Source organism: Budorcas taxicolor, chromosome 11, assembly GCF_023091745.1.
Source record: "Budorcas taxicolor isolate Tak-1 chromosome 11, Takin1.1, whole genome shotgun sequence".
Classification (NCBI taxonomy): Eukaryota; Metazoa; Chordata; class Mammalia; order Artiodactyla; family Bovidae; genus Budorcas; species Budorcas taxicolor.
In genome coordinates this window covers 28,560,083-28,585,082 of record NC_068920.1, presented here as the reverse complement: position 1 = coordinate 28,585,082, position 25,000 = coordinate 28,560,083, and the positions used below count along the sequence as shown (strand labels likewise).

Sequence of the window (25,000 nt, the reverse complement as noted above, 5' to 3'; positions counted from 1 at the left end):
TAGGAACTGAATGAGAATGCGAGAATGAGTTCACTAAAGGCAACTTCTCCTGCTTCACCATTTTCCAGGGAGCTTTGATGCTGAAATAATCTCAGGTCATTTAGGATATGATTGCATGAGTGGCAAAAGGAAATAATGACAGGAACTACGACAGCCGCTACAGGAAGAGCTAACGTGTTGAATGTTGGTTATTTCCTGGATGCTCTGCAAAGCACTTCATATGCATCCACTCACTTGCCCTCATAGCAATCAGGTATTATTAATACCCATTTTTCAGCTGAAGTAAACAAAAATAGACCATTTCTCAAGCTCATACCTATAGTTGGCAAAGGTGGAATATGTATTTCCCAGCTTTCTGACTCTCCATTGCTCTAAATGAATGTACTAAATGAGTAGAATCACCCATGGGGGGTGGGGCAGAGGGAGTGGGGCGCTCCCGTGTTTGGTCCTGGTTGTCTAGGTCTACGTTTCCTTGTTTCTGTGTGACTTATTACTGACTGGTGCTTAGTAACCTGATGTTAACTGGACTTTCCAGGTCTCCCCAAGGACAGATGAGCAGCTCCCTTTCAAATGCATGCAGTCTCATCCCAAGAGAGAGACTAAAGTAGCTCAAATTTAGTCACTATTTCCCAGAGTTGAAGGTCTTTTCATGCATTTGTCTAGTCTGCAAACACTCACAGAGATCTTAATTTTGTGCCAAATGCTGTTTCTGGGCCCTGGGGGGACAGTGGGAAAGCTGTCTTCATAGAGATTGCATTGCTCAGTTACTCACCATGGTGCCAGTATATTCTTCCAGCTTAGCCTCTGAAATGGCCTTTTTGTGGTGGAGGAAGAGGTCTCGGAGGAAGTTCTATGAGATCAAGAGAAGAGCCTCATTTTATCTAGTGACAAATAAACCTAAAAAATTGCAAGAGGCTGTTTTTTAAGAATTGTCATTTGCTTGTTTTAGGGAGGAAATATGCTTTTTATCAAGCAAGAAGTCCAAAATGCAGGGCTGTCACAGTTTGAAGGGAGCACTGTTTAAACAGAACCCAGAGAACAGCTCAAAGCATAAAAAGGTGTCATAAATCCTCAACTATGTCTTTCCTAGAGAGAGCAACAGTTTCTAACCTTCTAAACACGAATCAGTTTTTCAAAATTAGCAAATTCATATTCATGTTTCTTGGAAACACAGAAATCAAGATCATGATACACACATATCAAATTCCCAGGGATGAGCTAACCCGCCGTTCACCCAGAGACAGCTCCCAGCAACACTTACACAAAGTTCAGCAGCTGATATAAAGCCACTGCTGTCAGCATCGTATTTGCGCCAAATCTGAAATACACAAAAGCCAATAATCCATTTATCCTCAGATAATTTGGGTTCAACTTACGCTGATGTCTACTAAGGTTCAGCATCTGATAACAGTACTTAACTGGGTGCAAATAAAACTATGTAGAGAAGTTTAGGCTTTCTTTGGTGACAGCTCTTTTGGGGCAGAGAACTCCCTAGAAATGACTCCCTGCATTCACTTACAGCAACTTAGGGAGGACCACAGTACACTCACTGAAAGGAAGCTCTTGGGAAGTTTGAAGTGGAAAGATATGAAGGAATGGCCTTCAGTGGGAGAAAATATGGCAGAGTAAGAAATCTTCTTTATACTAAATTCCTAAAGATGCAGAGCCTTCTAAAAGCAACTCTTTAAATATATAGCTCAGCTGGCAAGAAACTGAGATGACAGAAGCTAATGTCTGTCCTGGGTACATCTACTGATCTCTGATGAGTTAACCTGTAACTTTATCAGGATACTTCAGTGTGTGTCTGTATAGCCCCCCAGGCTCCTCTGTCCATGGGATTATCCTAGCAAGAATACTGGAGTGGGTTGTTATTTCCTCCTTCAGGGGATTTTCCTGACCCAGGGATCAAACCAGTATCTCCTGCATTGGCAGACAGATTCTTAACAAAGCAGACAGCAGACAAATCCCTGGAACCACCCAAGGTGGGAAGTCAAACTGAAACACCTAAATAAGACTAAAACCCCAAACAGCAATAACCATAATGAAAAGGTGAACTTCCCCTAAAAAACTGCATGGCAAAGAAACCCCTAAGGAATCTTGCCTGTGTGGTCTTGGCTCTGGGTAAAGGGAATAAAACATCTCTGAAAATTCCCAGTAACAAGCCAACCCTTTCATTAGTTCAATAACAGCATTCATCCAGCTAAAGATACAGTTACTTAAACTGGAAGACAGAAGAGCTCAATATTTTTAAGGAAGCATTGAATTGCTTTCTTTAGTAAATGATATGACTTTGACCACCTCTGATTATTGTGTATTAAAGCCTCACAAGTTGGCAAGTTCCCTAACTCCTATACAAAATGAAAAAGTAAGGTGTTTTGTTTTGTTTTAAGTGACAGATTTTTCCATTGATGTGGAATGGGTTACCTGAGTCACCAACTGCAGGGACCATAGTTGTAGACCACAGCCAGAGTCCTGGCTAAATATCCTACAAGGATAGTAGGAACTACTGATGCTGATGTTCCCTGGGAAGTGTTCAGAAACTTCGCTCCTTTCAGTCCCCATCACCAACATTTCTGCCTGAATATAGCCAAGCTTAGAAAATCAACTGGTTAAATGTGACTTATATCCTAATTTTAATGGTATGACTGTATCAGAACTAAGAATGAGAATTTCAAATAATAAAAAGCTTACATGCTTTTTTTATGCTGTTCACCAAATATTTTCCATCTAAGTTATCTTGTAACTTGACTACAGCTGAACTATTGGAGGACCAGAGATCTTTATGTGAATGCTGCACATGCCATCTTGAAAGAATGACAGCAAAATAAAGAGGTTTCCAGGCAAGCCAAAGCAGGGTTTATTACCAGCAGATTCTTGGTAAAGGGTATGCTCCAGGTAGGAAGAACTCAAAGAAGGAAAATTTAAGATAAAAAAGGAATGGTATACAAAGACAACACTTGGGTAAATGGCAACATAAAATCTTGTTAGCTTAAAATTTGTGGGATTAAAGAAAACAAGCTAGAACTAATATTCTGGTTGATAATGGCCAGTGAATTGATTGATACATGCTAGCACTAAAGTATTTTAAGGTCCTGTAGTTCAAGGGGAATATAAATATATTAAAAGCAGAGACATTACTTTGCCGACTAAGGTCCGTCTAGTCAAGGCTGTGGTTTTTCCTGTGGTCATGTATGGATGTGAGAGTTGGACTGTGAAGAAGGCTGAGCGCTGAAGAATTGATGCTTTTGAACTGTGGTGTTGGAGAAGACTCTTGAGAGTCCCTTGGACTGCAAGGAGATCCAACCAGTCCATTCTGAAGGAGATCAGCCCTGGGTTTTCTTTGGAGGGAATGATGCTAAAGCTGAAGCTCCAGTACTTTGGCCACCTCATGCGAAGAGTTGACTTATTGGAAAAGACTCTGATGCTGGGAGGGATTGGGGGCAGGAGGAGAAGGGGACGACAGAGGATGAGATGGCTGGGTGGCATCACTGACTCGATGGCCGTGAGTCTGAGCGAACTCCGGGAGTTGGTGATGGACAGGGAGGCCTGGCGTGCTGCGATTCATGGGGTCACAAAGAGTCGGACACAACTGAGCAACTGAACTGAACTGAAGGTAGAATTTCTTAAAATATGTGTGATAGTAATAGGTTATAACAAATTTGATTTTAGAAAAAGAATTCAGAAATCCAACATATTTTTTTAAATATGGATAGAGAAAGATTTCTCTTTGCAGAAGAAATCGACAAACTAGAAGGGAGAAAAAATGGAAAAAGTTAAACAACAAAAAAAAAAGTTTCCATAATGCTATTTCCTTTTCCCATTTCTCAAGATTATTCAAGCCTATACAGGCCTAGCATTTTAATACTTTTTTTTACTGATTGTAAAATGAAATCATATTCATTGTACAAAATTAATGTAATACAAAGAGAAGAAAACTCTAATCTTCAGAAATTTCTACCCCAGAGATGATAACTTATCATTTTTATGTCTTTCCTTTTCATTATATTTCTGTTATATATGTGACATAATGAAGGGGAGGTCATAGCGGTTATATACTTCAGTGGTCTATTATTTTTCATTTAAAATTTTCTGTGAGCATTTTTAAGTACAACTGAAATTATTTTCAAAATGCCATTTAAAATAATTTCTAAATAATTGTGATTCTAAGATGGAAAATGCAAAAATACAAAGAATTAAAGATCATCCAAAATCTTATCCCTTAAAAACAACCAATATTTATCTTGCATGTATTTACCCATTACCTTAGTTTGCTGAATAGCTAGGTCATTTCCAAATAAAATAAGATTCTGAAACATTCATTACTGAACACTAACTTCCTCTTACACAGAAACTAAAGAGATTTTGGACTATTAATGAATAATGTTTGATGCCAGCATGAGATGTTCTCTAGAATTTTTTTTTTTTTTAGAAATTATCGCTGGTATTTATGTTCACCAATCTATAGAATGCTAATATATATAAGGTCAGTTCTTGGTTGCTTAAGGAAAGTAGGAGGTGTGTTTTCAGTCAAGAAGGTATGAGAAATGAAATTACATTTTTTGAAGGGAAAAGGAAGTATGTCTGACTTACAGGTGGCTGTTTCAGGATGGGAGAACAAAGTAATGGGTACAGAACATGATAAGAAGGTTTTATGCAATGTGGACCCCAAAGGGAAGAGTTTTGTGCATAAATACAAGTTTTCTTGAGATGTTGAACTACCTCTGATAATGGATTTTAAGTTTCTTTACCTCTGAAGTGCTCTGTTCTATTTACCTTTGAAATCTTCTTTGTTACTTTGGATAAGTGAATATATTTTTTCACAGTGATCTATATGTTCCTATCTGATTGAGTGTTATAAACCCTTTTGATATTTATCAACAAAATTTCCTAAATAACTTGACTTCTAGCTAACTTTGGGATGCATCAGAGGGCCCCTGAGACATCCAAAAGAGCTATTAAGTTACCTGAGTTCATTTGACATGTTAAATTACATGGGATGTACTGTTGGAGGAGTGATGAATCTTCTCAGGTTATATTGTATGGTTGATGTTACTTATATAGATATCGTAGAAATTATGTGAAATTCATGACAATCTGATATGTCCTGATAAAATGTTGTCAGTTATAATTCTAGTTATCATGTTAAAGTGTTACAAGTCACAGCAGTGACCAGGCTACTTTGCCAATTGCAATTTAATTAGATTTTAAACATGCCTTCTACAGTTTCACTCTCATGCCTTTAGAAAAATACTGCTAGTTCTTCAAGATTTATGGGAAAGACTTTTCTAAGATTAACTGATAAATTTTGTTTGTTATCTGGTAAACTGGTAACAGACTGGAATTTCGTCTACTCTCTGTTAAGAGAACAAAGTTTTCTTAGAATGAAGCTTTCAATAACAGATTATGAATTTCTTTGTGTTTAAGTGATTTATATTTGTTTTAAAAATCTTTTGTTACTTTGGTAAAGTAAACAAACATTATTTAAGATTATGGTACATGTACACAAGGCTTATTCTGCTTCTACAAAAATAAGCCCTCACTGTTAGACTTTTGCTATCCTGATGTCCTTAAACATGGCCACAGTCTACTCCTAAATCAGGGAATTAGAAATGGATGAACAATAGCTAAAATTCAGAGTCAGGGCTATGAGAAATCCGAGAGAGCCACTTGGCTTTTCCTGTCTCCCTGATGAACCTCATTTTTATTTGATGGATTAAAGCCTTCGCTGGCCACAGGGTTAATGCCTTCATAATGAAAATATCATGTTTCATGAATATCAAGTTTTCATATTAGTTAATTGTTAAACTGATTTTCTAGTTTTGTTAATTAAGGTCTGCTGCTGCTGCTGCTAAGTCACTTCAGTCATGTCCAACTCTGTACGACCCCATAGACAGCAGCCCACCAGGCTCCCCTGTCCCTGGGATTCTCCAGGCAAGAACACTGGAGTGGGTTGCCATTTCCTTCTCCAATGCATGAAAGTGAAGTCACTAAGTCGTGTCCAACTCTTAGCAACCCCATGGACTGCAGCCCTCCAGGCTCCTCCATCCGTGGGATTTTCCAGGCAAGAGTACTGGAGTAGGGTGCCATCGCCTTCTCCATAATTAAGGTATAGTGTTTACTAAGACTCACTTCTGAGATAGGTCCTTGTTGTTATATTGCTAAAAAAGTTTAATTAATTAAGTTATTTAAAAAAGACACTCTAAATTTGTTTCTAAAGCTTATCTCAGTAACCAATCTTCAGATAAAGATCAGACGCTCCATTATACACAACCAGGAGATTAACATCAGGCTATATGCTAAAGCTGAAACCCCAATACTTTAGCCACCTCATGCGAAGAGTTGACTCATTGGAAAAGACTCTGATGCTGGGAGGAATTGGGGGCAGGAGGAGAAGGGGACGACAGAGGATGAGATGGCTGGATGGCATCACCGACTCAACGGACATGAGTTTGAGCAAACTCCAGGAGTTGGTGATGGACAGGGAGGCTTGGCGTGCTGCAATTCATGGGGTCGCAAAGGCTCGGACACGACTGAGCGAGTGAACTGACTGTTAGTCACTTAACAAAGGAAGTCAGATGACCTGGGGTGTACTGGGCTATACCTAATGAAAGTTCTTAAATTCTTGCTTGTGACCTTATTAATAACTGGTAGCTGTATTATTTTCTATGTCACTTGTTTCAGAAGATTGTTTTTTATGTTACCAAATGTGTGACTGAGCCTGTGATAAAATGCTGATATGCAGTTCCATATGAGATCAGTGATTGTAACAAAGTAACTCTAGATATGGGAAGAGGCAAAAGAGGGAATATTTTCCTGGACCAAGAGGCTAGTAAGACAGGTATGGTCCAGAGACTTTTGCTACTCACAAGGCCTGGTCTAGTAACAGCACATTGAGTGGCCTGTCAATGGAATCTTTGTTAGACTTGGGAAAGAGCCTTCCCAGGACTGCAGGACACAATGGCCATGAAATGCCCCCAAAGCATGGTCAAATATGTGGTTATGAAGGGACCCTGCTGACTGGAGGTTGTCACTTGCCAGCTGCTTCTACAAGGATTACTTTGTGACCACTGCAAGCTGCTAACCTTCAACATCCCCTGAAAGGAGTTCAGGGTGGAGATCAGAAATAAGGCACTCAGTGCTCTGGAAAAAACCCACAAGAACCAGCCTTCAGATAGTTAGATGTTTTCAGGTAAAGATTTTATGAGCCCAAAGCCTTGCACCTTCTCGTACCTAGAGAAACACTAATGTCACGAACCAAGGTCTGGGCCTGGTTCTCCTGGTAGCACCTGAGCAGCTTTGCTACTTCTATTAATCTTTGGGCCATGTAGCTTAAACTTTCTTGTTAAGTTTGTTTCTTCTAGAATACAACAACTCTCCAAGTGGGAGCATGAGAAGAATATTCCCTGACCAACCCCTAGACAATGCTGGAACAAGTCACCTTACCATTCCATGGACTCTCATCTCCCTCTGTAAATGCACCCTGATAGAGAGCAGGCAAAGGGAACCCAGAACCCCACAATGCCCCTGTACAGCCTGAAGCCAGAGTGGTCATCGCCCCTTTTCCTTTGAGACTGGGTTCCCCAATGGCTGAGGAAGGAAATAGGTAGACATGAGCAGGGTATCTAAACGGGCCAGGGAATTGGCCCTAAAAATAGAGGAACGTGGTGACCCAAGGATGAAAGAAAAGATAAAACCAAGGAGGGTCTTGGAATGCAGGAACTGAAAAACTAGACCCTTAGTGTCCTTCCGTCCTACATGTTGTAACTATAGTGGAACAGTATAACCTGTCTCTCCTCCTACCACATAGGGAGAAGGTATTTGCCCTCCTCTTCCCCCACCCAGTATACGTGCCTCATCCCATCAGCAAATGACCTACAAGACCCCTATCCCATCCTTGTTCCCTGGGTATAAAAGTGGACTAAGGACCCCTGTTCAACGTCGGTTCTCCCTTGAGCTGGCCTGCTGTTCTAACAGCGTCTCCCACTCTAATAATCTTTATTTTCCTCTCATTCTGTCTCATGTCTGGAAATTCTTTTCCAACCCGCGCCCAGACCACAACAACCTAGAGGCTGAAAGAGGAGCCAGATTCTGCCTTTAATTTTCACTCAGGCACAGTGATTGCAAAGAGACACCTGCTGGCTAGATCGGCCCTCTAACAAGTTATATTTTGACCATACTGTGCCTTCAAATCTAGAATTAGTCACCAACATTTAAAAGTAAGTGGTTGCCCGTAGGGGCTTCCCTGGTGGCTCAGTGGTAAAGAACCTGCCTGCCAGTGCAGGAGACCCAGGTTTAATCCCTGGTCTGGGAAGATCCCCTGGAGAAGGAAATGGCAACTCACTCCAGTTCTCTTGCCTTGGAAATCCCATGGACAGAGGAACCTGGTGGGCTACAGCCTATGGGGACGTGACTTAGTGACTAAACAACAACGAAGTTGCCCGTGGAATCTGGGTGTCTAGCCTGCATTCTCAGAAGGCAGCAGTTCGCTGGAGCTCACAGGGCTCTGGGCGGGCTGGTACTCTCTGGGCTCCACGTTCCTCACCCTACCCTCCCATTACATTCCTCAGATACCCGCCTTCCTGCAGCACAGGCTAAGGAGTCTGTTAGCTCAGGAGCAGCCTAGGTCAACCCACTGAGGGAGCACATTGAGACTGGGGGCCACAGTCCAGGCTCAACACCAAGGGCTTCTTTGCGTGGTTTTGTCCCATGGGCAGCTCTCACTGTGGGAGTGGGCAGGGGAGGTGGCAGCCATGGCAGGTGCCTGGGATCCTGGCCTCCATAGAGATACAACCAAATGCTCACCCGCATAAACTCCACACTGCTGTCCAAGGGGGTTTCCTGGCGAAAGAGCAGAAGAAAGTTTTCATCCTCAGATAAGAACATGCTGGCAAGCTAAAGAAAAGGGGAGAAATAGCAGTTGGTGACAGCGACCAGTGCTCCCTGGGTAAAAGACACACAGCAACATATTAGAGGGCAGAACAACTTAGAACTCTCAGGATGGTGAGCTCATGTTGCAGTTCTGTGCCCTCAGTTGTCATTTTGGATTCACTGATCCTTTCAAGAAGTATTGGGCACTCTTACTAGATAGGAAACGCTATGAGTATCTATTTTCTACGAGCTTACAACCCAAAATCATCATCATTTAATCATAAATGTGTTAGTGTTTAAAATGTTCCACACTTTATCTTAGAAGCTCCAGCATTAACAACTACACATATTAGAAAAGAAAAATACCAAATAACTTTTTTAGAATTAACAATCACTAATATTGATTGAGCATTTACTGTGAGCCAGGCACTGTGCTAAGTAAACTGGCATTTTTCTTTAATTTATTTTTGCTTGCTGGGTCTTCATTGCTGTGCAGGCTTTCTCTGTTTGCAGTGAGCTGGGGAACTACTCTTCATTGCAATGTGCAGGCTCCCTGAAGTGGCTTCTCTTGTAGATCATGGGCTGTAGATATGGGGGCTTCAGTAGTTTAGGTACACAGGCTCAGTTGCCCCATGGCATGTGGGATCTTCCTGTGTCCCCTGAATTGGCAGACAGATTCCTAACCTCTGGACCACCAGGGCGGTGGTTGTTGTTTTTAATATATATATTCTTAATTTGGCTGTGCTGGGTCTTAGTTGTGGCACCCGAGATCTCTCTTCATTGTGACGTGCAAACTCTTAGTAGCAGCATGTGAAATCTAGGCCCCCTGCATTAGAGGTGTAAAGTCTTGGCCACTAGACTTCCAGGGAAGTACCCCAAATAATTTTTATATGTCCTATGAATTATTCTGTGGGCTTCCCTCATGGCTCAGACAGCAAAGAATCCACCTGCCAATGTAGGAGACCCAGGTTTGATCCCTGGATCGGGAAGATCCCCTGGAGAAGGGAATGGCAACCTATTCCAGTATTCTTGCCTAGAGAATTCCATGGAGAGAGAAGCTTGGTGAGATGCAGTCCATGGGGTCGCACAGAGTTGGACATGACTGAGGGACTAACACATTCAATTGTTAATTAGAACAATTAACCATTTAATTGTTCTAAATGGTTACATATCCTAACTCATTTAATCCTAACAACCTATAGGGTGCATAGCACATCATTATTTATTAAGGAAACCAGGCTGCACAGAGACAAGGGACATGCCATAGTTATGTAGTAAGTGGCAGTGTCAGAACTTAAAGAATGTGAAATCGCTCAGTCGTGTCCGACTCTTTGCAATTCCATGGCTTCTAGCCTACCAGACTCCTCTGTCCATGGGATTTTCCAGGCAAGAATACTGGAGTGGTTTGCCATTCCCTTCTCCAGGAGATCTTCCTGACCCAGGGATTGAACCCGGGCCTCCCACATTGTAGGCAGACACTTTACCGTCTGAGCTACCAGGGAAGTCTGTGCTGGAGAAATACTGTGTATACAGATGACTTTGATGCCCCATGGAAAAGCAGGAATGATTGCTATCTGACTTGATTCTTGAGTGTTGGCTAAGGTTTATACTCTTGTATATTATTAGTGTCTGTATGATACTTCAAAAGTTGGTTCACTTGTGATAAATTTAACCATGTAACTGTGTATATTGGAGACCTGGAAGGCTGCAGTTCATGGGGTCAAGAAGAGGTGGACATGACTGAGCAACTGAGCAGACACGCACACATAACAAATATTTACTGAGCACCCCTATGCACTGTGCTCTGTTCTGTGGGCAGAAGGATGCAACTGTGAATATGTCATTATGAATACTTTGGTATTTTTACCTGAAATTTGCAGTTATATTTCCATTAATGAATACATTGCTACTTTTACATTGATTGCAATGCAATTATTGGTTGTATAATTTTTTTGCCTTTTAGTGAAAATTTTGGAAATAACTACACTCATAAATATCCAGTTTAGCTTATTCATTTTCTGAGAAGGCAGCCTTCTGGTGAACATGTCTATTTTTTTTTATAAGAAGACATTATCTTGCTTTATTATCATAACTTTCTGAAGAAAAATTGCTATTTTCATCGATAATATTGACCAAGTATGACAGGATCAAGAGACTAGCCTTTCAGACTTCAGATAATATGTCTAGCAGGCAATTTTGACTATGAAATAAATATCTTAGTTTCATAACAGCTTATTTTTATGTATGAATTTATACAGGTTTATCCTATAGAGTTACAGATTCATACCTGTAACTTAAACTAGTGCCACTTCTTGGCCATATGATGCTGGATAACTCAGTTTCTTCATCAGTAAAATAGAGACAATGTTTGATGACCATTTTTGTAGCTACTGTTACAAAATGTAATATACAATGTACGATACAATAACATACAATACAACATGTTACTCTAGAGTAACATAATATGTGTGGAAATTCTAAACTGTGAATCTTTTTGTAACTGGAAGGGAAAATAATCAGGTTAAAAGACCAGCTGTGTGAGATACTGCCTGCTTAATGCATTTCCTTGCTTTAGTAGGTACTTAGTAAATGTAGGTTGAGTTGAAGTCAAGACACCAGCTGTCTGTTTTGTTTTCAGGATGTTCAGGGGCAGATCTTTCCAGTCTGCCCTGGGAGCTGATGCTGAAATTTAAACTTATTTATTGTCAGTAAGTTTTTCCTTACGTCAAGGTTGAATTTGAACAGGACACTGTGTAACTGAAAAGCCTCCAGCATATCAATTACCCAATTATAAAATAAGTATAAATATTGATTGACCTAAATAAAATGATGTCCTTGTCACTAAGATTGATGAAAAAGGAAAAGTGAGTACTTCAAAAGTGTTATCCAACCCAACTGCCTTGCAGAGGGTTCTAATTTCCCAATCAAATGTAAAACTTTCTTTATTCTACAGAGAAAATCGCAGCCCAAGAAGGTATTGTCAAGAAAGGTACCGTCGTAAAAGATACCTCTTTCATCTGTATGCAGCCATCTTTAGAGACCTCGTGGGGAGCCATAAATTCTTGTTTCATCTTCTGTACATTCTCTTCTTTGACCGCACCCTACAGTGGGCCAGACAGAACCATATTAAAGCCACTGGGATTCCAAGAATGTCATTAGGATACCAAATATTCAGAGTACACAGCCTGATAATTACATTAGTCTAACCAAGTTCCCTAGTCATTGAAAGAAATCTCACCAATTGCAGCCGAGAGAGAGGTGATGGAGATTTCTTAAATAACCATTGATCGGAACCCTAACTAGGTAGCACAAGTAGTGAGCCCCTAATATATGAATGAAGAGAGACTTCGAGTGCAGACAATATGAATTTGAACACTTTCCTATACTTTTTTGTGGCAAGAGATTGTATTGTAGTGAACATGTAAACTTTCTTCCCAGGAACATTTTGTTCTATTTTTAAGTGAAAAGTCCAGCTCTTTTGGGCCTTCAGTTTGCCACAGTTCATTCTCTTAATCTTGGACTCCCCCCAAAAAGATAATAATTAGAAGAGGAAAATAATTAAAGAGGAAACCAAAGAAGCAATCATTGAACTACCAAAGACGTGACATACCCCTTCCTTGTGCAGCTTTTCCCACACATTAAATTCTTCTTCATCAGTGGACTGTAGATGTATTTTCATGCAGAGGCTGAGAGTCACAGACGCTCCCAAACAGTGCCAGATTCCTAGACTCCGGACGAGATCAGTTACACTAAACTGACGCTCCCTAATACTGTCATGGTATTCCTGCCAACCAGCTTTCTTCATCTAACACTCCTCTAAGTACAGAGAGATTAGCCTCTTTAGTCTTGGCACCACTGACTGTGTGGTTGGTTGGTTGTATGGGTGTATATGTGTATCGTGCAGAGAAATCGTTTAAGAAGGTGGGTCTTCACTTTGAATTTCAGCTTGGTCTTCTACCTTTAGTTTGAAGGCACAGAACTTGACTTGTCCTCTCAGACCTCTAACCCCAAATTCCATGACTATCCCTTGAACCTAAAGCAAGACAGCCTAGGGTTCCCTCTGTTGTTATGTCCAATCAGCACCCACCCTGCCCACCTTCTCTGAGACTCTAAGTCCCGCATCTCTGGAGCATTGAGAGTCTCAGCATGTGTGGCAATCTGTACATGAAAAATGTGCACACAGCCCCCAAAAGTGATGCTCTGCAACATACGGGCTAGACCTAGTTCAGAGGCAGTTCTGAGCATTTGAAAAGGAAAAAAGTTGGAGGGACCAGTGCAGTGGGTATAGTGAGTAACAACCAGCAGCAAGAGTGGCTGATGTTTCCATGAAGTCAGTCCCCTCAGAGGCTGTGAGGAGCAGGTCATTACAAGCTGCTTGTTCTCCAAGATTGACTAGCAGGCAGCTTGCTGTTCGAAATCTTAAAATTCCTTCTCCCCAGGTCTGTGTGACTTGTTAATCAAGGGAGGAAGGTAGCCCTAATCAGGCCTCTGATGAACTGCCCACCATGTCTAAACACCAGAGTGGGTGGCTGCCCAGTCATGGAGGCCTCCCTGCTGGTAGTTCTGGACTCACGGGAGCATCACTGATTAGAATTAGGTGTCACAAATGGTGATTGTCCCTCAGCTGAGAGGAACATGCCTCTTTGTTAAGGACGTACTTAGGGTCTTCTCATTTCTCAGCAGGAAAAAAAAGTCCAGAATTAGGAATGGTTTCCTGAATCATGGTTGTTCCAGTAGCATGGAGTGCCCAGTGAAGGTCCCTGTAGCCATATTCCCTGAGGGGATGCCTCCAAAATTTGAAAGGCAGCAATGGCAGACGACAGCACTTCTGACTAACAGTTTAAACAGCTTATCCCCTGGCTCCAAAAGTCTTCTCCCTTGCTGAGAGCTGAGGAGAGGTGCCTGGGGCTACAGCCACAGCTCAGCAGGACTGGCCTGATGATATCACAGCCCCCTCCCTGATGTGTACTGTCCCGGAAGGGAACAGAGGGCGAAAGGAGATGCAGAGTCACTTAGGGTGCTTTTAATTGCAAGATCCTAAGCAAACCCCAAATGTACTGAAATACATAAGAGGTGGGACCTGGGGCTTTGCATGTTAACAAATAAACGTAATTCTTAGGCACATCAGAATTTTATTTCCACTAGCCTGAGGACTCTGCAACCTCCAAGCCCTCCGCCTCTGGCTTCAGGAATGCCTGAACGGCACCCAGTTGCCCAGGACACTGGCAAGTCATTTGTTGTTTCCTTTGCTCTGACGACCGTGCCTGTGCATGTGTGAGAAGGTGAGGCCCCAAACCAGATCTGAGGCAGGGGTGAGGTAAGAACAGCCAAGACGGATGCCATCTCCCTCACTAATGGGAACGCTGCTTCTAAAGTCAGCCAAAGCCCCAGAAGAAGACAGCCGTGTCCCCACCCTAGAGCAGACCCTAGTGTTTGAGTAGTCCCACCTCTCACGCCATGACTGAAAATAAGACACTTTCAGTACTGAGAATATTTAGTTTCAGTTTTCAGTATTCAGAAAAGATAGCAACTTTCCTCTTCTTTAAATCACTAAAGCAAGAAGCTTTCTGAAAAGATGTGACTTGGAGGGCACTCTCCAACCCCTTCTGATGTCTATGTCAGAAGGTTTCTCTGTCCGTTTTCTTACTTTAATAAAACTCGGCTACACAAAAGCTCTTGAGTGATCAAGCCTGGTCCCTGGTCCCAAAGCTAAACCTTCTTCGGTGATCACAAATCTTACTGTTCACTGTAAGCTATCATCTTGGGGGCTTGTCCGGGATCTTCAGGACAACATAAGAACACTCAGAGCTCTAGCCTCTCTGCTTTCTCAGTATACACGTTTCCTGCTTTACTTGACTAACTCTTCAGTGTGCTTGTGTGAGTGAATGACACACCCTGCATGAAGCAAGTGATGAGCCCTGCTCTGTGGTTTCACAGTGTCTTGTAATGACTGAAGGCAGCCCCCCAAAAGGGGACCTTGTTGGGTGTTTATACCGACCTGCCAATGCCAAGAGACACCCAAGGTCCCTGCGAGGGGAGCGACCAAAAACGGGCAAAGCGTGTGGACTGAACTTCCCTTTCTCGGTCAGCTTTTCCTGGTCTCTTTGGCCATTTCATAATTGCGTGGGAAATGAGAACTACTAATCTAATCTGTCGGGTCATAGACTTTCAAGGGACTTATGATCCATGCTGTTATTGTGTACTTTTACTTAGACCCCATGTATGGAAGCGCTTAGCCTTACCAGAAAGTTACAAGAGCACGTTTGGGAGCTAGGTGGAGCTCTAGCTCCAGAAACGTGTCTCAGGCTAGAGGTCACTCTCTTGGTTGCCTGCCTCAGGGGCCAGAGTCCTAAAAGTAAGTCTTTGTCATGGCTGTGCCTCCGATCCATGTGGGTAGAAGCATTGCTGGTGACCATAAGGTTTTTGAAGACACAGATCAGGAATTGCAAGATATGGTCAGATTGGAAGTACAGTGGGCTTCTTCCTTTGGTAGTGCTAGCTCTTAGCAGACCAGAGAAGGCTCTCCATTGGCTTGTATCTCAACTCCCTAGATGTTCCTTTTGTGGAATCTGTGGGTATGAACTGGAAGGACTGGCCCTAGTAGCTTGAGGACAAAACCACTTTTTCCTCGCTGGCCGACCCTCCACTACCTCTTTTGCTATCACATGTAGTGGTGTGGCGACACTCAGAAGAGACATCTTGGGGTTTTTGTCTGTCTCTTTGTAACTCAGCGCTTCTACTGCAGTCAGGACTGTGCTCGGGAATGTGCATAGGCACATGGAAGGGGGATGCGCCCCCTAGTGGTCCTAGCTTGGGGAACATTCTGGGCTACTCTGCTCCACCCCGGGTGGCATCAGAGAAGGAGTAAAAATCAGACAAAGGTCTTAATGGTGAGGAACTGGACGTCAATCTGGGATGCCATCAGGCCTATCCCTGGGGCATCTCCACCCCACCTTGGTGGGTAGAACCGGGAGGGATGAGTAAGAAGCCTATGTTGGTAAGGGACAGACTAAGTCCGACCAGGGAAGGAAAGCTTTGGTTTGAGAGTCTGTCTACACCCCCATCTAGACCAGGGAAGGACACTTCTGATGGAAAAAAAGCCACAGCTATGGAAGCCACTTTTTTCTCTTTTACAGATGGGAGCTAGCAGTTCCAAAACCACTCCTTTAAAATGTTTTGGTTTTTTTTTTTAATGTTGGTACAAGTTTGATCCCCAGAGTTTAAAAAGATATGTCTGATCTTCTTCTGTGATACTGAATGGCCACAGTATCCTTTGGAAGACAGGGAACGCTGACCTGTTGAAGGATCTCAGTTATTACTGTTCTACAACCAGACTGGTTCTGTAGAAAATACGGGAAATGCCTTATGTAGAAGTGCCTCATGTGTTGTTCTTTATCTGTCTGCGAGACATGCCAGACCTATGTCCTAAGGGTACAGATTTGGGTGTGAAACCTTCAGCTCCCTCCTGTTCTCTTTGCCCCTTTATCTGGGGCACCCAACTGAACATGCTGAAAATCATGAAAGCCTTCTAGGAGGGGTTGCCTCAGTCTCGGTAGAATTTCAAAGAGTCCCAATTGTGGTCGAGACTATTTAGAGGATCCAAAAAGTACCTAGAAGACTTTACAGGCCTAACTTTACTTTATGACCTTACTTGGTGAGATGTAATGCATGTCTTGGGACAGACTCCTGACTCAAAAACTTGAGTTTCGGGGGAAGCTACTACTTCTGGACATGAATGGCTTGAACGTGAGACAAGGGGAAAGAGGAAACACAAAATAGCCCTCCTTCCTACTGGGATCCAAGTGGCTGCAATAACAGAGCCTCATTGCCAGATGTATTCTTAAAGGACTCAAGCGAGCACACGCTCAGACTTTAGACTATGCTAAGTTGGCTAACATAGAATAGGGAAAGAAGGAAACTCCTCATAAATTCCTAGATAGACTATGGGAGGCTCTCCACAAGTTTACTGATCTTGAAAGTGCAGAAGGAAGAATGATCTTAAAAGGTAGGTTTCTCACTCAGTCAGCTCCAGGTATTTGCTGTAAGTTACAAAAACAGGTGTTTGGACCAAATCAGTCTTTAGAAAAACTGTTACAGCTGGCTCAGACAGCCCATTATGGTAGAGAATATGAGGAGGATAATAGGCAAAAAAGAACCAGGCAGCCCCAACAGTGGCTGTTAAATCTGCTCTGAAATAGCCTGAGGAAAAATGCCTAGAGAAACCCAGGTGAAAAGGGATGGACTTAATATTGCATAGGAACCTGGAATGTTAGGTCCATGAATCAAGGCAAATTGGAAGTGGTCAAACAGGAGATGGAAAGAGTGAACACTGACATTCTAGGAATCACCAAACTAAAATGGACTGGAATGGGTGAATTTAACTCAGATGACCATTCTATCTACTACTGCAGGCAGGAATCCCTTAGGAAAAATGGAGTAGCCATCATGGTCAACAAAAGAGTCTGAAATGCAGCTGGATGCAATCTCAAAAACGACAGAATGTTCTCTCTTCATTTCCAAGGCAAACCATTCAATATCACAGTAATCCAAGCCTATGCCCCAAACGATAATGCTGAAGAAGCTGAAGTTGAACGGTTCTATGAAGACCTACAAGACCTTTTAGAACTAACACCCAAAAAAGATGTCCTTTTCATTATAGGGGACTGGAATGCAAACATAGGAAGTCAAGAAATACCTGGAGCAACAGCAAATTTGGCCCTGGAGTACAAAATGAAGCAGGGCAAAGGCTAATAGAGTTTTGCCAAGAGAACGCACTGGTCATAGCAAACACCCTCTTCCAACAACACAAGAGAAGACTCTACACGTGGGCATCACCAGATGGCCAACACCGAAATCAGACTGATTATATTCTTCGCAGCCAAAGGTGAAGACACTCTATACAGTCAGCAAAAACAAGACCAGGAGCTGACTGTGGCTCAGATCATGAACTCCTTACTGCCAATTAAGCCTTATATTGAAGAAAGTAAGGGAAATGACTAGACTATTCAGGTATGACCTAAATCAAATTCCTAACAATTATACAGTGGAAATGACAAATAGATTCAAGGGACTAGATCTGATAGAATGCCTGATGAACTATGGACTGAGGTTCATGACATTGTACAGGAGACAGGGATCAAGACCATCCCCAAGAAAAAGAAATGCAAAAAAGCAAAATGGCTGTCTGAGGAGGCCTTCCAAATAGCTGTGAAAAGAAGAGAAGCAAAAAACAAAGGAGAAAAGGAAAAATATAAGCATCTGAATGCAGAGTTCCAAAAAATAGCAAGAAGAGATAAGAAAGCCTTCCTCAGTGATCAATGCAAAGAAATAGAGGAAAACAACAGAATGGGAAAGACTAGAGATCTCTTCAAGAAAATTGGAGATACCAAGAGAATATTTCATGCAAAGATGGGCTCTATAAAGGACAGAAATGTTATCGACCTAACAGAAGCAGAAGATCTTAAGAAGAGGTGGCAAGAATACACAGAAGAACAGTACAAAATAGAGCTTCATGACCCAGATAATCATGATAGGGTGATCACTCACCTAGAGCCAGACATTCTGGAGTGTGAAGTCAAGTGGGCCTTAGAAAGCATCAGTTCGAACAAAGCTAGTGTAGGTGATGGAATTCCAGTTGAGCTATTTCAAATCCTGAAAGATGATGCTGTGAAAGTGCTGCACTCAATATGCCAGCAAATTTGGAAAACTCAGCAGTGGCCACAGGACTGGAAAAGGTCAGTTTTCATTCCAATCCCAAAGAAAGGCAATGCCAAAGAATGCTCAAACTACCAAACAGTTGCACTCATCTCGCACGCTAGTAAGGTAATGCTCAGAATTCTCCAAGCCAGTCTTCAGCAATACGTGAACCGTGAACTTCCAGATGTTGAAGCTGGTTTTAGAAAAGGCAGAGGAACCAGAGATCAAATTGCCAACATCCACTGGATCATGGAAAAAGCAAGAGAGTTCCAGAAAAACATCTATTTCTGCTTTATTGACTATGCCAAAGCCTTTGACTGTGTGGATCACAATAAACTGTAGAAAATTCTGAAAGAGATGGGAATACCAGACCTGCCTCTTGGGAAACCTATATACAGGTCAGGAAGCAACAGTTAGAACTGGACATGGAACAACAGACTGGTTCCAAATAGGAAAAGGAGTACATCAAGGCTGTATATTGTCACCCTGCTTATTTAACTTCTATGCAGAGTACATCATGAGAAACGCTGGGCTGGATGAAGCACAAGCTGGAATCAAGATTGCCGGGAGAAATATCAATAACCTCAGATATTCAGGTGACACCATCCTTATGGCAGAAAGTGAAGAGGAACTAAAAAGCCTCTTGATGAAAGTGAAAGAGGAGAGTGAAAAAGTTGGCTTAAAGCTCAACATTCAGAAAATGAAGATCATGGCATCTGGTCCCATCACTTCATGGGAAATAGATGGGGAAACTGTAGAGACAGTGTCAGACTTTATTTTTGGGGGGCTCCAAAATCACTGCAGATGGTGACTGCAGCCATGAAAGTAAAAGACACTTACTCCTTGGAAGGAAAGTTATGACCAGCCTAGATGGCATGTTAAAAAGCAGAGACATTACTTTGCAACAAAGGTCCATCTAGTCAGGGCTATGGTTTTTCTAGTGGTCATGTATGGATGCGAGAGTTGGACTGTGAAGAAAGCTGAGCGCCGAAGCATTGATGCTTTTGAACTGTGGTGTTGGAGAAGACTCTTGAGAGTCCCTTGGACTGCAAGGAGATCCAACCAGTTCATTCTAAATGAGATCAGTCCTGGGTATTCATTTGGAAGGACTGATGCTGAAGCTGAAACTCCAGTACTTTGGCCACCTCATGTGAAGAGTTGACTCATTGGAAAAGACTCTGATGCTGGGAGGGATTGGGGGCTGAAGGTGAAGGGGATGACAGAAGATGAGATGGCTGAATGGCATCACTGACTCGGTGAATATGAGTTTGAGTAGACTCCAGGAGTTGGTGATGGACAGGGAGGCCTGGCGTGCTGTCATTCATGGGGTCACAAAGTGTCAGACACGACTGAGCGACTGACCTGAAGTGTTATTACTGTGGAAAGGAGGGGCATCTCAAGCGGGATTGCCCTCAGGCATCTAATCCACCTCTAGCTCCTGGTCTGCAAAGGACCATACTGAAGAAGAGTCTGCCTTCCAAGGTGTAGGCCCTAGGGGTTGGACTCTCAAGACAATCAGGACTGAAGGTTCCCAGGGGGTCCCCACACAAGCTCCTGTCCTAATTACACCTGAGGAGCCCCAGGTATTAATAACTGTGGAGGGCCCATCAGTCAATTTCTTTTGGACACTGGGGCAACTTTTTCTGTGCTCACTGAAGCCACTGGCCCACTTTCCTCCTGATCCACTACCGAAATGGGGCTGTCTGGATGAGCCAAACATTATTATGTCAGTCATCCTTTAAGTGGCAACTGGGACTCTGTGCTGTTTTCTCATGGGTTTCTGTTTATACCAGGGTCTCCCTCACCACTTCTGGGGAGGGATATACTGAGCAAGGTCTAGGCCTCTGTTTCATGAATATGGAGCCTGCTCTTTCTCTCCCATTAATTGAACAAAATGTAAATCCTAGAGTGTGGTCTGATGGAAAAACTATGGGTCAAGCACAGAATGCTGTTCCTGTCATTATCAAGCTCAATGACCCTCACCTATTCTCACATTAAAAGCAGTATTCACTAAAGCCCAAGGTTAATGAATGGGCAAAACCTTACTGTACTGACTTATGATATAAGTGGGATCTTAAACCCTAAAGTTCAGAGTGACAATGGCTCTGTCTTTAAAGCTGCTGTAACTCAAGGGGTGTCAAAAGCTCTAGGAGTAGAATATCACACTGTTCCTGGAGACTCCAATCTTGAGAAAAAGTTTGAAAAGCTAATGACATTTTTAAAAGACATTCGTGTATGCTAAGTCAGGAAACACAAGACAGTTGGCTTAAAGTTTTACCCATGGCTTTAATGAGGGCTTGAACTGCCCCTGAGAACAAGGGACTTTCTCTAAGTCAGACAGTTTTTGTGCACAGATATTGTCATAGATCCTGAAGCCTTAAAATTGACTATATGACTCAGCTTTTAGCTTTTCAACAGACATTATTGGGAGGTTAACTCCTGACCCAGCCTTTGAGTCAAACAAGCTGCTGTTTGAGCCAGGAACCGAGATGGGCCTGAGAATCTGTGTGGGCTTGCTTCTGCTGACTCCAAAAGTCCTGAGTCTGCCGTTTGACCCTTAAGACAATGCCTTCCTGTCCTGGGCTCATTCCTATGAAGCATTCCATAATCGACATAATTGCTGGGTTTGTGGAGCACTCCCCTCCTCAATTGAAGACTTCCCATGGTGGGTTTCTCTGCTTCAAGGAAAGGACTTTCTTCAACTCTGTGATGACATCTAACAGTCCTCAGATGGACTGGTAAGACATAATTGTACCTTAACTATGGACAAAATGTGACTTTTTATTTTGTTTAGGTTTTAACTTGGTTTAATGGCTATTTTGCCTTACATCTGTAACTGTAAAACTAGGTTTGTTTCTAACCATCTGAAAGCTTTTAAGTTACAAATGGTTGTCCAAGCTCCTGTGAGGGCCATAACCTCCTCCAACTATTACTTGGGGCCCCTTCATCAAAGACCCTCAATATGAGGATTAGGAGAATATGTTGCCTCAACATTTTAGGGACCACACCCCTCAACAGCAGGAAGAGGTTATGGAACAAAAATGGTGCCCCTTTCCTGTGGCAACATATTTCTCCTAAAAGAAAAAGGGAGAATGAGAGAGTCAATACCTAGGCAGATGGATAAGAAGCCCGGGGTCCCCGAGGAGGAGAAAGGGGTCTGGAATTCTCAAGAAAAGGACAAAAGTTCTTCTCTACATTTCTTTGTCTTAGTCAATATAACAATGTATCTTGCTCAAGGACTTGTTTCTCCTTAACAAGAACCTTCTGACTAATCCTGTCATGTTAAAATGTATATTATAGGAGTGGGTCTGGTAAGATCTTTCTGTTGTTACTTCTAATCTTGTTAATTTAAGATGTGTGTTTTGTGAGTGGGTCTGAAAAAAGTATATAAGGCCTTGATAAGACTAGCTGGGGGGAGGTGGGGAAGCATTCCCCCTTCTGATATCTATGTCAGAAGCTTTCTCTGTCCCTTTTTTTACTTTGATAAAACTCTGCTACACACACACACACACACACACACACACACACACACACACACGGTGTGACTTGTTTTCTCCAAGTATCTGGGGTGTTTCCCCCCCCCCCCCCCCACCATCCAATTTATTCTAAGACTTTGAATGGTTTTGCCTTCATCTTTTTGTTTTCCTCAAATACTCCTGTCATGTTTGACAAAATGGTATCAGACTCGTGGGTTCTGGAATGCCACGAACCTTTGCATTTACAGTAGTATGCGTAGTCGCTCAGATGTGTCCAACTGTTGCAACTATGGACTGCAGCCTGCCAGGCTCCTCTGTCCATGGGATTTTCCAGGCAAGAATACTGAAGTGAGTTACCATTTCCTTCTCCAGGGGAACTTCCCAACCCAGGGATTAAAACTGGGTGTCCTGCCTTGCAGGCAGATTTTTTACAATCTGAGCCAGCAGTAAGGGGGAGCAAAGCAGAAATGAGAGAGGCAGAGAAATAAGGGAAGGAAAGAGAAAAGGAGAGAAAATGATATTGATAAAAGAAATGAAAGACAAAGAGACATGACATTAAAGAGAGAAGAAAAAAGAGAAGGGAGAGAAAGGCACCATGAGAGCTTGAAAAACAGACTAAAGACGGGATAAATAGACAGAGACCAGTGGAGAGACATACGAGAAGTAAAGACCAGAGAGAGGTAAGAGAGACGAGAGACAGAAATCACAGAGAAAGTCAAGAGATGATGGAAGATGATGGCTATGAAACACAAAATAAGAAATAGAAATGGACAGAAAAATGAGAGAAACTGAGATGAGACTGAAAATCAGAGCAAGAAAACCTGTGTGGCTGTTGGAGGCAGATGGCAGCCTTGTTTATCTTGAGCTGACTGCCGTCCCTCCAACTCAGAAACACCATCTCCAAGCTGCTTGTGTCCCTCACTGGGCTCCTACATGAAAGTGTCATGCACTCCAGTACTCTTCCATGCAAGCAATTATATCTGAAGATAAGCTATCACCACAATTCATTTAAAATGCTGCTGTTTCCAGAGCTACTCCCGTTACCACGCATCCCCCGATGGAGTCTTTATCAGGTTCTCCCAACCCCATGCTGGCACGTCTCTGTGTGTGTTCCTCCTCTGCTTTGGTAGAGGGCTCATCAAAAGTTAATCTGCCTCTCTCAAAGCCAGATTTACCATCAGGGAAGGATACAGATGCTTGATAGATTGGTTCACATTTATATTTGGGCTCTGAGTATGTTTATTATTTTCTGGTTTACCATTTCATAAGTTTGTAACCTTTTCTAACAATGAATAATGGAAAAAATTATTCTAAATGATTTATTTGTGGTTTGCTGTCCAAGTAATATCCCATGCACTTAAACACTCAGCACCTTAACACTCTCAACATCTTTTCCATCTTTTTGAACAAAGTGAGCTACCTTATCTCTAGATTTAAACCCATTTGCAGAGACATAACCCGGGAGACATTCAAAACAGACTTGTTTTAATTTACAGTTGAAATAGTGGATGACAGATGTCACACTAAAAGTCAGTGGCCAGCACATCTAATGCTGCAGTTGAACCTCTTATAAAACCTACCTAAATCCCTCTATGTTGCTAGGAGAGGGAGGAAAATTGCATGCAAGGAAGAAAAGAGGTCAGATGGGATTAATAGGTATTGTACAAATCAACATACGACTTGGATGCTTCTTGTAACTCACTGAGAGACAAATTAATGCTTAGTGGCAAAGTATACTTACATCAACACCCAGTTTTGTCAACATGTGGTAAAAGAAAGCATCAAGCTCCTTCTCTTCTATGTAACCTTTTTCTAAATGCAAAAAGATGTGCATAAATAATAGTCACTTACATATAATAACGTGGCATTTAGTAATTAACATTTAATATCTAAATTTGTTTTCAATCTCAAATTTACAAAATCCCCATGGATCTTATTTTTTACAACTCGAAGTGGCAACATCTTCTCTAGAAGACATGGATTTGAATAGCAAATAACAGTCAAGAGTAAATGCTTTGTGCTGGGGCTCATATAAATATTTGGGAAAGGAGAGCTATTCATGAATTTTAATCCAGAAATAAACATGAGGTTTAGAATAAACTCTAACCCAAGGTTTTTTCAGTTTTCAAAAAGTTTAAGAGATATAAGTGTTAAATGTTAGTTTTCAGGGTTAAAACAGATCCTTTAGATATTTTCATGTTTCTATATTAATGAGGGCAAAGCAAATGTTAAGTTCTTTTCAAATAGATTTTTGGTGGAGTGGGGGTAGTGTCTTTTTGAAATTTGATTTTTTAAAATTTCACCGTCTCTTTAAGAGACAAGAGGTTACCCGGATAGTCACTGTCTGAAAATGAGCAGATTGGAGTAAAAACAAGCCAGAACTGACTTCAGATACCCATGTGTCAGTCCCCAAGCCTCTAATATATACAATGATATCTATATTACCACACACACACATACACACACAGGTTGGGAAAGAGTGGTGGGATTCAAGTCTCTCCTCCCACCCTGAACTTTCACAAGATAATCTGGATGTACAACTGCAGTACACCAAATGTCTGTTAGGTATATTGCATTAACCGCACTGGAGGGCAACTTTTCCTGCAGGGAAAATGTACGGGGAAGGGGGAACTCGAGGTCCTTTGACCAAGACTGAACAGTTGGCTTGTTTTACTCACCCTCCACGTCAAAGCGCTGCCAGACCTGCCAGAAGCCAGCGGCGTCCAAGCTCCCCTGAGTAGGTTCCCGGGCGCTGTCCATGGTACTGACAACGAAGCGCGCGCACCGGCTGGAAAGGAACCCCTAGAGAACTTTGATCAAGACTCCTTTACTGTATCGTCTGACACCCTTGCTTGCTTCTTTCTCTCTCTGATTTGCTTTGAGCACCTGTCTGAGGGGTGGGCACGAGGGCAGCTAGCAGGGTGGCTGCTGGCGCCTTGGCGACACTGTGCAGTCCCCAA

The 25,000-nt window shown here is 42.3% G+C and overlaps 1 protein-coding gene across 1 annotated transcript in view; it reads right to left on the bottom strand.

The window, feature by feature from the left end:
- The window catches only part of SCGN (secretagogin, EF-hand calcium binding protein), a 50,429-nt gene extending 25,629 nt beyond the window's left edge, over window positions 1–24,800 (bottom strand). Inside the window, exons 1-6 of the mRNA XM_052649673.1 lie at window positions 24,719–24,800; window positions 23,782–23,852; window positions 11,877–11,969; window positions 8,803–8,892; window positions 1,262–1,318; window positions 773–850 (exon numbers count right to left, since the gene is read on the bottom strand). Coding sequence (XP_052505633.1) covers window positions 773–850; window positions 1,262–1,318; window positions 8,803–8,892; window positions 11,877–11,969; window positions 23,782–23,852; window positions 24,719–24,800 — 471 coding nt within the window. The remainder of the gene's footprint in view (window positions 1–772; window positions 851–1,261; window positions 1,319–8,802; window positions 8,893–11,876; window positions 11,970–23,781; window positions 23,853–24,718) is intronic.
- Between the last annotated feature and the right edge of the window lie 200 nt (window positions 24,801–25,000).